Source organism: Hyposmocoma kahamanoa, unplaced genomic scaffold, assembly GCF_003589595.1.
Source record: "Hyposmocoma kahamanoa isolate Upper Pololo Valley unplaced genomic scaffold, ASM358959v1 239, whole genome shotgun sequence".
NCBI classification, from domain to species: Eukaryota; Metazoa; Arthropoda; class Insecta; order Lepidoptera; family Cosmopterigidae; genus Hyposmocoma; species Hyposmocoma kahamanoa.
Window position 1 is genome coordinate 976110 of NW_020653756.1, and position 14976 is coordinate 991085.

General features: G+C 38.9%; 1 protein-coding gene across 2 annotated transcripts in view; it reads left to right on the forward strand.

Moving 5' to 3' along the window:
- The window catches only part of LOC113228721 (tripeptidyl-peptidase 2), a 27368-nt gene extending 19257 nt beyond the window's left edge, over positions 1–8111 (forward strand). Inside the window, exons 18-25 of one of the 2 annotated variants that reach the window (XM_026462080.1) lie at positions 112–267; positions 355–443; positions 1415–1632; positions 1796–1907; positions 3724–3796; positions 4487–4572; positions 4636–4795; positions 5779–8111. In XM_026462080.1, coding sequence (XP_026317865.1) covers positions 112–267; positions 355–443; positions 1415–1632; positions 1796–1907; positions 3724–3796; positions 4487–4572; positions 4636–4795; positions 5779–5988 — 1104 coding nt within the window. In that variant the 3' untranslated portion in view covers positions 5989–8111. Of the gene's footprint in view, positions 1–111; positions 268–354; positions 444–1414; positions 1633–1795; positions 1908–2217; positions 2608–3723; positions 3797–4486; positions 4573–4635; positions 4796–5778 lie in introns of those variants that run through there. The other variant, XM_026462081.1, reaches the window with a different exon arrangement.
- The last annotated feature ends 6865 nt before the right edge of the window (positions 8112–14976 follow it).

A 14976-nucleotide genomic window follows, 5' to 3' on the forward strand; every position in this document is an offset into this window, starting at 1 on the left:
GACACTAGTTTGTTTGAAACATAGCTGAGCATTTTTCCGTTCAATAGTTAGGAACTAAATTTGTAAATTTTGTTCGAGTAGTTCAAAATAAAACCTGTTAAACTTTGTCAGTATTCAGTGAAGCTGGAAAAGGGCGACTACACGCTCCGTCTGAACGTACGGCACGACAACAAATCTCTCCTGGAGAAGCTGCAGGAGCTGCCGGTCATCATCCAGCAGCGCCTGTCGTCGCCCATCACCGTGGACATCTACGCCAGCCACCCGTTGGTAAGAAGCGCGGCGGCTACGAGAGGCTGAGGCTTCGCGGTCTCGGGGTCCCGTGGTCCATGTGGTCGAAGTCCGTATTGTGCGCAGGCGCTGACGGGCGGCAAGAAGTTCGGATCCGCGGCGCTGCCCAGCGGGAGTCTGCTGCCCGTCTACTTCGCGGCGGTGCCGGCCGACAAGTGAGGCTCTTTCTTTCCTGGGAGGCATCCACTTTTTGCTTACGGCATCGTTCGCCCGGCACAAAGCTTGCCAGTACATTCGTCTTCCTGGCTGATGAGAGCCAGGACGTACCCTCTTGTTCGATTTTCACGTACACATTTATAGGAAATTAAGCTCTGTGGGGAAGAGTACGTCCAGGGAAGTACTGCCACGTTACCTATTTCTGCCGTCAAGCAGTAATGGGAGCATTTCTGCGTTCTGGTTTTAAAGGGTAAGGATGCTGATGAAATTCCAGGCACATGGGTCTTGTCAACTTATGTCTCAGGGTGACGGGCGCAGCGGGAGTGCCCCTCAGATATTTGCGATTTGAAGCTCTGAGTGGCACTGCAATACTTACTGGTAAGACGTGTCGCTTTCCAGCAGGCGCACGACTTCCCGTCACTTAGCATCATAAAAAAAAACACAAAACATACTTCGACGACTGCTACAGGCAGAATACTGATTATCCAAGACGTTTCCAACCATATATTTCAGCTTTGTAACTGCGCTTACTAGGGCTGCATTTTTTGGCGTATTTACTCTTTGACATAAATTATAATACCCTAATTTACAATTATAAAAATATTAAAAATATTTTTGCAATTTACGTGCCTATTATACAATTGACCGGATATTTTACAAATCCATTCAGCTAAAGGGACAGGATTGACCTCTGAAATTCAAACTGGCATTTTCCCTAACACCATTACAAATAATTTTCATCATAGCTCAATTATACATTCCACCGAAAGACACGAATCTTCTCTTTGGAAAGAGTTTAGGCTGTAGCCAACAACCTTGGTCTAGTAGGGGCTGACCAGTCTTCTTCGACATTCAGGTTTCATTACAACTTTATCTACCATTGAACTTTAATTGAGAAGCAACATTTCTCCCACTGGGCTAGAACTGCTCTGCAAATAACAGATTCCACTACGGGATTGCAAATTTTCAGAGTGGGCCGAACCCTCACCGTAGGCCAAGCGTTGACGGGCACGGTGACGTTCGCGAAGGACGAGTTCGGCCGTAAAGTGGACACGTACCCTCTATATTACTACGTTTGCGAGCCCCCGAAGAGGCCGTCCACCAACAAGGACAAGGAGAAGACCAAGCCGCACGAGGATTACCTGGAGGCTGTCAAGGAGTTCACCACTAGCTGGTTGGGGAAGTTGGGTGAGATCGCGACGTCCATTTAAGTTTCACACGCCATAAAAGCAACAAAAACAAGTTTCCTAGGCAAAGGAAAGAGCAACGCGTGGCTTTGTATTTCGTCACTATCCGTCCCCGGTAGAGAGAGTGAATGAGAGCACTGAAGCGACGTGTCCCGTGTCCTCAGAGGGCGACAAGCTGGAGCAGGTGTACGAGGAGCTGCTGGAGAAGTTCCCCGGCTACCTGGGCGCGCACGTGGCCTACCTCAACGCGATGGACTCCCCCAGCGACCCCAAGAAGTATGACATCTTTTTGTTGTTATCATATCACCCCACCATTCCTTTCATACATTCCCAATACCTCGGCCTTTGCGGCATAGCACTATTCACTATTATATTCTTTGGAACCTTTGTCTAGTGCATGACTGTCAAGCAAATGTATAGTGTGTCATCTATTTCTTGAGCATGCGCTGGCGAGCTGAGCATGACGCGTAGCAGTTCAACATGCGAAGCTACATACGAAGCAAAGGGAAATATCTTATTTCGAAACTTGATGCGCATAGTTTTGAAATAGGTTTAATATGCTAAATGTAAATTTTGATTGTTATAGACAAGAAAGTGCTCATAATCAAAAAGCGATCAGTAGCTCTATGATGTCGGCGTCCGGCGAAACCCTCCCCGTAAAACGCCCTGCGAGCAGGCAAAAACCTTGCAACGTCAATTTACCTTTTCCAATTTCCTTTCCCGTAACCGAGCACCGTTAGAAAGTCTGCCGCATTCAGAGGGAATGGGTGCTTGAGAATGTTGACGATCATTAATATTGATACGCATGCTCTGGTGACTCTTAACAGCCTGCGTATCGATGTTAAATTTAATGGTAGTCATCTTGTTTATAAAAAAAGCTCCACGGACCCGCTTTATGCTGATGACTTATTAATAAATTGATACTTTGGAGACTAAAGGTCGCAAATGCTAATTTTTATCAGAAATTAAATATTGATATTGGAATATTTTATTTATATTTGAATGAATATTGAATGTACTCTACTACTGGTTTGTTATTATATTACTTATACAAAGACTGAACTAACACAAAAAAATTCCTTCTATCTGACTGGATTGGAACCAGTGTCTGTGGCCTCAACGTGGCTACTGCTTTGTCAACTGAGCTGCCGATCATTGTTGTATCGATATTGGGTTAAATATCCATTTCTTTTGATTGGTTAACTCAAAGTGTTGTTAATTGCCAAAATTATAAAAAAAATGGATCTAAATGTTTATAAAGTTACGTTTTTTACGTCTTGTAGAGTTTGTAGTTTTCTTCTCCAAAGTGTCAAATGGCTTGACCTTAGCTTGTTTTTTTTTACTTATGTCTGTTTTCTTAACATCTTCATTTCAACATTTATTTGTCTGTTAAATACCACATTGAAGCTTTGAAAGTAAACTAGCTATTAGAAAGTTTGTCAGTAAATAATGTTATATTGTGTAGTTTTTATTTTAGTCTGTTAAATAGTTATAGAATAGGTGGAAATAATTAGATCCAACAATAAAGGGTATATTATTATATATGTAACAATTGAATGTTGCGTCATCACCGTTACTGCGTGTATTATAATTGTAACGATAGTAATTGTGGAGGTAGTGGAGTGTAAATAAGGCTATCAGGGCAATAGCATAGCAACACACTAAATTTTTGTGAACAATATTACTTTAAATGGCACTAAAGTACTAAATTATTTTATATTTGTATGCTATTTTCATGTATACAAATATTTCTGTTACTTACTGTTATGGGCAGGCGTGTCGCTTAACGGCGCACGACCTGTTCGTCCTGTCACTTGGTGTCATAAAAGAAATAGTCTATACAAACGCTATGCATTATTTTTTATAAATTACGTACACCTATTATTCGGAGAAGAAAGGGAGTAAAAGTGAATTGTTATAAATGGATTGCTCTGTATTCTTAAAGTGTTTTATTCGCCATAAAAACATTCATGTAAATTTTAGTTTGCTTTCATGATCTTTTTCTCTCGAAGTAATTGTAGGGTAAAAAAAGAATTGGAGAATAATCCATCTGGGGCCTAACGTATATTAAATTGACTTACGGTTTCGCCAGGCTGCCTCACGCCACAGAAGAGCCCGATGTGACGATCGCGTGGTGCGAACAGCTTATCGGCATTGCTGACAAGGTAAATTCCAAAGACACTATTAAACTGCTAGGGGAAGTTATTAGAACTGCAGGACAGGGGTTAATGAAATAAAAAGAAATAATAAAAACAGATAAATTTATTTTAAAGGTGAAGAAAACATTTTTAATGCAGTTTAATACATGAGAGTAATTAGAAATATATGAAAATAAGTAATATAATTTAAATTAAGTAAAATCTGAAACTACAAAGACATCGTTTTCGTAGCCATGGTTAAACGACAAAGGGTTACCTATAATTAGTCCGAAGTGATATTTTTCCAGAAATAATTTTCATAACCTCGGAAGTCATTTTGAGAGCAAAATGTTTTTTCTTTTAAATCTAACTTAACGTAACCTAACTGAACCTAATTGTCTCTTTGTGATAAACACTCAACATATCCCGAAAGAACAACGGTTTTGTTATATTTCGGTTTTCGGTGTAATGAAAATTCGAACATACGTTATTTCGGAAAAATAAAATTTGAGTTTGTGTTAGGTTATCACTCTCACGTATTGAATTGTAACGTTTTCCTCATCTTTTTTCAATAATTATTATGTATTTATTAATTTGTTTATTTTTATTATTTCTTTATTTTGTTGCGCTCAGCCGGTTCACACTTAAACAACGTCGAACTCGAGCCGTCCTCGCGTCGCCGGATCTGCCGGAGGTTTAAGTGGGTTTCGATTGCAGGTGATCAAGAGCATCGACCAGGAGAAGCTGCTGGCGTACCTGGGCATGAAGAACGACACCCGCAGCGACGCCGGCAAGATCAAGCAGTGAGTGCGGGCGGGGCGGGGCGGGGCCCCCCTTAGGCACGTCTGACCCCCGAACCCCCGCAGGGAGCACGAGCGGTTGCGCGGCTGGCTGCTGGAGGCGCTGAGCCGCCGCGGCAGCTGCCTGAGCCGCCTGCAGCGCCTGGCGCCCGCCAAGGAGCGCGCCGACGCGCTGCGGGCCAACCTCGACGACCTGCTCAAGTTCTGCGACCTCGGCGACGCCAAGGTACCGCCGGCCGACCGAGGCCGTGGAGTCCAAATAGTTTAGTTCCGAGCGAACGCGGTAATGTGGTGCTCAAAGTACACAACGCTCGGTCTCGTAAGTACGCAGCGGGCGCTCAATCAGTCAATTACGCTACAAAATTTAATTTACAATATTTTAAGGTATTCTAATCGTAATGATTTAAATCAATTCGAAAATGAGAATTTCATCTAAACTGCAAAAACAATTATCTAGTACTTTATAAATATAATTTTTAAACTCTCTTTGAGGCACTTGTTTAACATAGTCGAGCACTAAATTAAACAATTTCACGGACACCTTATAGTAAAACTACATGTAGTTTTACTAAAAGTACCAGCCAAGCGATTTGAAAACCTGGGTAAGTATGAGTACAGGTTTGTTCGAACATAGTTAGATTCCTCTTGACAAACATACACACCTCGAGGATGTACATGGAGGATAGAGTGACTAACCTAACCTGAATCTAAAATGATAAAGTAGAAGTCCAATCATCTTTATTTCATACGTAAGCAAATTACACTTGAAACCGTCATATTGATTAAACTCTGCTGCTCATTCGTAAGGCAGACTTCCTTAAGAAGAATGACCAAGAAATTCTAGGGGCTGCACGTTGTAAATATACATTTGAATACATTTATTATTTACAATATTTGTTTCCAACATCTTAGAGCGAGAATACCTGCAATATAATAATTATAAATAAAATAGTGATAAATAATATATCCAACGTCCTCACAAATACCATTCAGCTCCACCAACAATCATATCAATTCACCGCTAGAGTTACACTGTTTATTGCTGTACACCTGTGTTTCAGCAAATAATCGTGTTATAGATTACGAATTTGTATGAAATTCCCCCATTGCGAACGCTTTCGTCACCGCGACCAATACTTTTTCCAATATAAAAAGAACCAAGAAGTTAGCTGTATTCCAAAATTGACCCTTAATGTTATATGCCCATAGGCGATCCACTACGGTGTATGGCACTACTTCACCTTCAAGCAGTGGGGAAAAGCCATCAAACTGCTCCAAAAACTCCAAGAAGACCGTCCATCCAAAGATGTCGAGGAACGCCTCATCGAAGCCTACAGACAACTCGGCTGGGACTACTTTGCCAACTTTGTACAGGGTCAGGTGCCCATCAAATATCCTTCCATTTATAGGCCTTTCTGAAAGTATCCCAAACAAACCATAGACCTAACCTCGTGTACAAAGGCCGAATTAAACCGATTTCTAGCGAGTCAGTAGCTTGATAATACAATTCTAGTCTCGTTTCATATAGGCATGACTTGGAAGATCATTAACATTGAAGTTCGGTTACTGAAACAGGTCTCACGGCTCGTACTATATATTCTGCGCAGTAAAATAAACGATTTGAGATGTAACCTTGTGTACAAAGACTTTGATCTCGTAATGATCTTTGTACTAATTACTTATTTTTATTTATGTGTTTATTTATTCAATATCATTGTTTAAATGTAAGCTTTGAGACCTTTTCCCATGGCAATGAAACTAAATGCCTGGTTCATATTTGCATAATTTTAGCCTGTCACGTTTGATGCGAAGTAATACGCAATCACGTGCTACGCATGCATGTGTTACGCTACCACATGCTATGCAACCACATTCTACGCAATCACGTGTTACGTAACCACATGCAACGCAATCACGTGATACGCAAACTCCTGACACACATCTGTGACATGCTACGGAGTTACGACGCACACCAATATTATAAGAACGTAGACCTGTTACTAGTCATTGAAACACAGCAATCATGTTTAAACCGAGTCAGACAAATCCTATTGGATGCAAATCGAAATAAAATGGAACTTATGTCTATGTTTTTTCAAATTATCGATCGAAATCGGTTTCAGAGCTACGCTCATTAACTAAAACGGAGAACAGGTAATCGGCCAATAGAATTTTGTTATTTTCACGTGTTGTTCTAACGTGTCTGTCTTCTCCGCTCTTTAGTCGAGAATAGGGCTAATGGGGTTAGGGTGCAAAAATGCCATGAAATCATGAAAGTATCTATGCCTATTCTTTTCATTCTTAAAGAAAGGTATGAATTAAACGTTTTTCATGAGATGTTAGGCCCACACATCGCCGCGCAACGGTACAGCGGCACAAGGTGGGATGGGCCTTATAGTCGAATTGTGTTATACTTATAGAATGATTGTTGACTTGGAAATGCTTATATTAAGGCATATTATATACGTACATATTGTTTGTCTTACATTGGGGTACTATAATACATTATGTTTAACTATCTGACGGTCTTGACACAGGCGTGTCAAGTGTTAGTAGGCACTAAGGAGGTATATAAATGTTTGGCTTTCATGGTCTTTCTGTTTCGTAACCTACCTAATTTTTAAGTAAAGTCAGTTGTTATAATAATATAAATCCTTCGCTATGGAGGTATTGTCTTGTTATGTAAAAAGTCAACAATAATTTTATGAGAAAAATATATATATGTTTATGTAACTTAATTGATATACGTTTTGAATTCCGACTCCAACAGAAAGAAAACCTGTTTTGATTTGTCAGATTTTTTATTTTATTTGTAATTTGCTAGGATTAACGAATGAGAAATCCGAATTTTCGTTTATCCCGTCACGCGTCCTAGAAACAAACGGTGTCCTAAATGATAAAAACTTAATTTCTTTTTTCATATTTAAACTTTTCAAAATGGTTTATGAAATCACAGCTGCGTGAAGTCACAGTGTGTCACTAAAGATGTGTGACGAGGCAATCTGTAGTTTGCGTGGCTTTTTAGTGTGCCGATTTAAGATTCGATGTGAGTACTATTTCTCTGACCATTCAGGACTCTGACCGTTCAGGACTCTGACCGTTCAGGACTCTGACCTTTCAGTTCTGTGAAGAGCCGATCTAATTTACCACTTAATTGAGTTACATAAAATATAATTACAACGTAAGTCATGTCCAACGGATTAATAAAACTAGCAATAAATAAATTCATAGAAGTACATAATTATTGTAATTATATGTAAACGCACAGAGTTTTTTACAATTAATTCATATTTATACAAAGTATTAAACTGTAAATGCAACAGTCAATATTAATAAATCTTTCCATATTTATTTGACTGGTGCTCCAAGTGTTCTAGTCTCGTATTTGTCGGGGAGCAAATGACGTGACAAGCGGCATCGTAACGATACAACTAAAATTACGCTAAAAGTTTGTGTGCGTCAGAATGGCTGGCTGCCTGTGGCGTCTGGTACTGAGTGTATATTCAAGATAGCTAGCTACCTATTTGCTAGTATTTGCTATCTTTCTTAAATAATTTGAGAAAACAACTGACCAGCCTGCATTCTGATGTCAGCTTGGCTGGTGACTACTTTGTTCAGCATGAAGTTTGGTTAAAAAATATAACAGATTTAAAATTTTATGAAGAAGTGCTTATTAAAATTATAAAAGCAACCGTTTTTAGTACTATCAGATATAAAGCTAGTACTTTAATTCGTGAAACTAGCAAATAGATATCAATTATTGGTAATAGAATACTTCTGCAAAATCTGCGCCCTTCATGCTGAGCAAAGTGGCAACCAGCCATCCTGGTATCAGAATTACTGATCTACTATTTTTCAATTTTCCCAGAATGGATCCCAGGTAGCCATTATTTAGAAAAGGTTGCTACCTTTTCTAAATAATGGCAAATAAGTAGCAATTATGGAATTTACACTCAGTACCAGACGCCGCAGACCAACCAGCCATTCTGACGGACACTTGTTGTTGAGGCAATTGTTTCGCTTATGCCGTGTACGCCGGGAATTGTGCCCTGGCAGATACGACGCTATAATTATTAAAGTTGATACGTAATCATGTTCTACGACTTTTAGAAATGCATAAAAAACTCGTAATGTCCATTGTTCGCACTAGTCTCCTGTAGAAAAAGGACCGGCGGCCCAATGAATTATGGTGTAGTCTACAATTCATTGGGCCGGAGCCACGTCCAGGATTTACACATTTCTAAAAGTTGTAGAACAAAAAAAAAAATAGCTTCTATTGGTGTCATCTGTGACTCCCAATTTGTAGCCACAAGATTTTGGCATTACGTATTTTGAGAGTGAAAGGCGTCAAAATGCAGTCCTGCTAATGTCACTGAATCGACACCGTTACGTAGCTGCAATGGTAAAAATATATGATTATCTTCCTTATTTTTTTACGATTATATTTAATTTATTAGTATCATTTGTTTACCATGTAAGATATTGAATTAAATGACAGGGTGCTCCTATAATTTGTGTGCTCAATTTATTTAGCAGCTGAGAAAGCATACTTCTTTTCAAATTTTCAGAGAGAAATCTTAAAAGGCTAACCGTTGATTGTTCCCTGTCGCCATGCTATGAAATTTTAAAGAACTGCGTCTTAACGTCTCCAGTTTAGGGTCGACTTTAACTTGTATCGACTTGAATGACCACGGCGGTGTCCGTAACGTTTTAATTAGCTCTCAACATTTCGTATTTCTTACTTAGCCACAATCACATCTAGTGGTAAGCGACGATCTGACCGACTACGGTACGCGTTTGTTTAAAGATGCCTATTCACTCTAACCTTAACGGGAAATAAATGCCGGAAGTGTATTGCATTCCTTTACCGTACATATTGAATTGACGGTAATGTTAAAGACATAAGAATGGAGTGTTCCAGACTTTCTAGTCGACTGAAGGAGGAACGGTGTGTTTGGAACTAAATTAAAATGTTTCTGCGCAAACTCTCTGAAATGTATCTGATATAAATAATTGTAGTTGTCTTTGGGACACGGCAACGCTTCTTCAATTGTGTTTTCTCTAGCTACTATTATTTACTAAAAATATTTTTCGTCACTTGCAAAATATATGCGTAATGTACATTATGCGTGTAATGCAAAATATTGGTAAGAAAGTATTTTATGTATTTTTAATTTAACGAAAAAGTTATTTTAATAATTTTTTTAATATAAAATTGTAAATGGTAAAAGAATAAGGTAATGTGGGCTCGTTGACATGCCGAATGGAGAGCACATTCTTCGTTAAATCATGCTTGTCACATTGCGTATTTGTTGATTCTTTGTGGTACAATGCCACACATGTCCAACAAATTTGATTACAAGTTAGAAAACAATGTAGCTGCCAAATCGGTGATCGGTGCTGATTATTCCACTACAAGGTGCATTTTGCACTTTGTTTTTACACAATACTGCTCTCCAATTAGTGGTGTCAACTATTGCTCTCATTGAATCATGACCTCACTAGACTAAAAGTTCGATAATATCTAAAGAACTGGTAATATTTTAAGAAATTATAATAGTGTTATTGATTAAAATGTAAGAAATAATGTAACAATAATGAAATTCATACCTGCGAGTTTACGAAGAATAAGAATTTTTCGAAGAAGAAGCAGCTAACATCATGGCATTCAAAAGACATTTCTTTATTAGTTCTGTATTATTGTATATAATGTTTCGCGCCATGATTCCTTAGGCTCGATTCGTGCGAGCACCCACATGACTTTGTTCCTTTCTATCCCAATTGCCTCCACATCGTAAATTTCCCATTTCTTGTTTTCTTAAACTCGTAAAAGTCAGCTATGACTTCCTTGTGCCGACGACGATAGGGTATGTTTTATTCGGCAATTGTTGTATATTATATTAAATTGAATTCTTAAGATGCGTCATAATTCTTGTGTTTTTCTTTTTCAAAAAAAACGACACTTATTATATCCGCTCTTATGCTCGCTTTTATATTTTTTTGTATTTACAAGATCTGTGATTCGATTGTTTCCCTCTCTTTCGTGCAATATAATGTAAGATTGAGAGGGAAATATATTTAACGCTATTGTGTTGCTAGCCGATTCAATGGCATCAAAATGAGAAAAGAGCGGTGTAACTGAAATTAATTGTATTATTTGATAAGGATTACAAATTGTTACACTGCCCAAAATGCATCTTTATTTTTAATTAAGTCCACACTGCCTCAAAATGCATTTTTCTTTCTATTAATATACGCGAGGCCGTTAAATTGTGACGCCGATTAGAGATGAAATAATTATTACTATGCTTCGTGAGTATGATAGGCAATGTTTTTTAATGAATTGTTGATAAGCGTGGAGAAATAAAATATTACTTGACGATATTTCTTGTTTTTTTTTCATTTCGTTAGACGACTTTATTAAGGCGTGCCTTATTCCAGGTTCACTGTAATCGAGTCTTTAAGTTATGATTTATATAGTTTTCCATTTTTGCGAAAAGGTAGATTTAATTGGTTTGCTATTTTATGGATTACTAACTCTTGATTGCTAATCGCTATATAGACAGCGTAGCCCGGTACTTACTACCTACTAGTACACCAGATGTCGCGACGAGTACCAAAAAGTAGCTATTTTTGTAACTAATTTGTTTTACATTGACAAGTTGCAATTTGACAACGCTAGTCTAATTTCTAGTAATAACAAACAAATCAACTAGATGGCGCTTATTGCACAAGTAAATATGGAGGATTAGCTCCATCTACCCGTATTAGGAAGCGTTAGTTTATAAATTAGTCAATGCCGTCTGTTGACACGCATATTTGTCAAAGTTCTGATAATAATTTCAGCATATTCACGGCCATTTACATAATAATTTAAAATACTTCCAGGCCATTGATCAGCGCCATCTAGATATATAAGACGAAACTTTGACCTTTTTCAGAGTTACGATGTAGCATGGAGGTTAGCACTCCTCTTGAGTTATTGGTCCGTGGCCATTACTTCCATCATCTAAGGTGGCTATTGGACATATTCAATTGACAAGTCTACGCTGGAATTTGCTTTTTTCCGGCAGCGCTATTATTCAAAGTCGGAAACGATTATATAATTATACTCTGAAAAAGGCGTGATGGCGCAAAATTCTGACAGTAGTTCCTCTTTTACTTAAAATTATGATGACACTTGAGTAAGGCACGTTGTACATTTTTATAGTGAGCGGTGATAGCCCAGTGGGAGAACGGTTGAGAAGTGGACGGCTCGAAACCCCTGTGGTGGCGTGGAGTAGCATTACCACTCGCTAATGGTAAAGAAAATCGTAACGAAATGCATGTCTACAAGTCGAAGAAGCAGTTTTTTATAGCTCGGGAGCTACGTCCTCCTCTCCCCTTTAGATATCTGTGTCGCAGCCAGAACGTGGTGACGCACTTCCGCTGGCTCAACGACGGTGCGCCGGCACGAGATCCATGGCTGCTCCAGCCTTCACGCCACTTCTCGTACGCCAATGGCCATGGGCCACCTAGTCGTCAAGTCTGCAGACCAGCGAACAGTCAGCTGATTTGATTGCTCACGAAAAATTTTGCTACTTGCTGCTTTTGAAGTGATAGGTTGCCCAGAAATGTTTTTTTACAGTGTTTTTCAACGGAGGTAAATATCAAGAAGAGAAACAGGGAGTATTAGGTGCATCGGCTGACTAAACAATCGTCAAACGTGCGCGTGTGGAAGAGCGTTAGTTATACTGATTAGTCGTCTCGTAGTTCGCCGACAGAGTAGTTTGAAGGCAATCGAGTAGACTCTCCGGGTAGAGTCTCCAAGGGCTCTAAAAGTAACATAATGATTATAGAATTTAAATATCCTACAATATGTTCTGTGTTAAATAGTTGAGTAATTAAATAATCATATTTTAGTTGTATTATTATTTACAAGTAGAGGTTAGGTATCTATACGGAGTAAGTACTGTACGTCGTAGTACGTTCGTCGTAAATTTAATTAATGTGATAAGTAGAATTGCGGTGGAAGTTTCAGAAGAAACAACTCGTGGCCTCCAGCAAAGTTTATGATACCCACGAAGTTAAAACAAGTGAAAACAACAACTACTATAATTATGTACTTCGAAAACCGAGTTAGTATTAATTTAGCATTTAAATAATTACAACAAAGTGTCAAGTCTGGCTCTGGTTGGTAAGAATTTGTAACACAAGGGACGGGAAAATTGAAAATATCTGGATTGCGTCGAGATTGTTCCAATTAATTGATTCCGGGGTCAGGTTGTGAGTAAAGTTAATGACGCGAAAATTACAGAGTCCCTGAAATGCGAAGGCCACGCTGTATGCGGTATGTTTCGACTAGGATTGAATCGAGGGTGACTTGTAACTGGGTGACATTTTGCCAGAAGTTGGAAGGGATTTAATGACAATGAATGTAATGTGCCATTGTCTTTTAATATTGCTACATTTTCCGGGTAAATTCATTTGTAAATGTTCACATTAGTTTAGCATTGTCGTTATGAATTGGTTTGTTTACGGCGTCAGATTACAAAAGTAATGGCGTCCATAAAAAAATATTGCCTGCAATTAACATCAACAGGCACCAGTTTTAGGTTATGTATCGCTTCAAGACGGGAATGTTAACTTGTTTTGATAGTAAATATTTAAATGCAAATTCGTAAGGCGTTAATTGACTAGGAATTCTCCAATCTGGAATGTAATTATTTTAATATAATATGATGTAGTGTCCACGAGGGGACACAATCGGTTATTTCTGATGCCAGTATAAGAATCAACGACGGGGCCCAACCCGAGGGCTCCTAAGGCCTCTTGAATAAGCTGGGGACACGAGACTTACGCGAGACCCCAAGTACTTAAAAAAGGGATAGAGAATATACTGCACGCAATCAATTGCTGTTTCCCTTTTTTATGATCGCAACATTACCGTATTTCAAATACGTAGATATCGTAAAATCTTTGTACATTTGTACAACAAATCGAATTGTTTGTTTGTTGTATAGATAGGTGACTTACACCTCGCCAAGTAACCACGTTGTGGGGTACTGAAGAATAATAAAATTTTTTGAATAGAGCAATTGTAAATTGCAATGATTGCAGCAGTTAAAAATCATAACCTATTCAAATTTTGAAAACTATGAATGGGATTGCGTTGTATTATAAAGTGTTAAGTTTAGGGCGTTTAGGTTCAGGTTGACACATCACGACCCTCTCAGATGGAGCCCAATAACAGGCAATCTTCTTAATGCACTGCAGCGGCATTCCCGACAACAGAACCCACGGGAATAATACAATGTCAGTCATAAACTCTTGAGGAATAAAGTGTAAATAAAACCTCTTTTTAGTGCTTTCGCGTGAACCCCAAGCCCGTAGTGAACATGTTTATATTCCATTTTATTGCAGGCTGTGGAGAAATTAATATTTCTTTTATTTCCACTTGTGAAGTCATCCAGTCTGCTTAGCGTTTTCCTGTTATTCAGAAGAGCTCAAAGAATATTTCCCGAAAATGTTTTCTTTGTACTATTATAGAGCAGATTTGGGATTATTTTAATTCTACATTGGGCAGATTCTGGATCCGTCAAATTCTACATATAGAGCAGAAACATTGGGGGTCGAACATTGACTTACAATTATATGGACGTCGGGTCCGCGCTAAAAAGTGTCCGAACTTATAGGGCGTTAAAATCGTATACAGAGCGTCATTCACGCTTTAGTCTTCGTTTGTTCGACTGACAGCGAAGCAAGCAAATTTAGACAGTACTGCGATGACATTACAATTTAAATTCAACGTTTTAGCTTTTTCATATCCCTTTACATGTCACTACGTTTAAATAGGTCGACTTGGGACATTTTTTTCGTGGTTTTTGTATTAGACCCGTGGTCTATTTATTTGTAAGTCAATGGGTTCGAGCTTAAAAAAAAATCTTTACACTAGTTGTATCTACGTTTCTAAGTTTGTTATTGTATCGTGAGTATGAAGGAGGGACGAATATTTTGTTTTCGTGCGGCTAATCGAGGATTTTTATAGATTTTTCGAGGATCTCACAGACAATGAGGATATAGAGAGAGAGCGTAGGGCGTTGGCTGTCAGAAGTAATATGTTGGCGCGCAGATTCGCACGTTGCACAGAACCCGTTAAGGTGACACTTTTTAAGGCATTTTGCCAATCCTTTTATACGTGCAATCTGTGGGTTAGCTATTCACAGAAGACAGTCAACGCCCTGCGCGTTCAGTACAACAACGCGTTTAGGATGTTGCTGGGGTTGCCACGGTACTGCAGTGCATCAGGTATGTTCGCGGCTGCTCATACGGATGGCTTCCATGCCATTCTCAGGAAGAGAGCTGCCTCGATGCTAAGCCATGTCCGTGGCAGCACCAATGACATTCTTCGCTGTGTGGCTGCGCGGG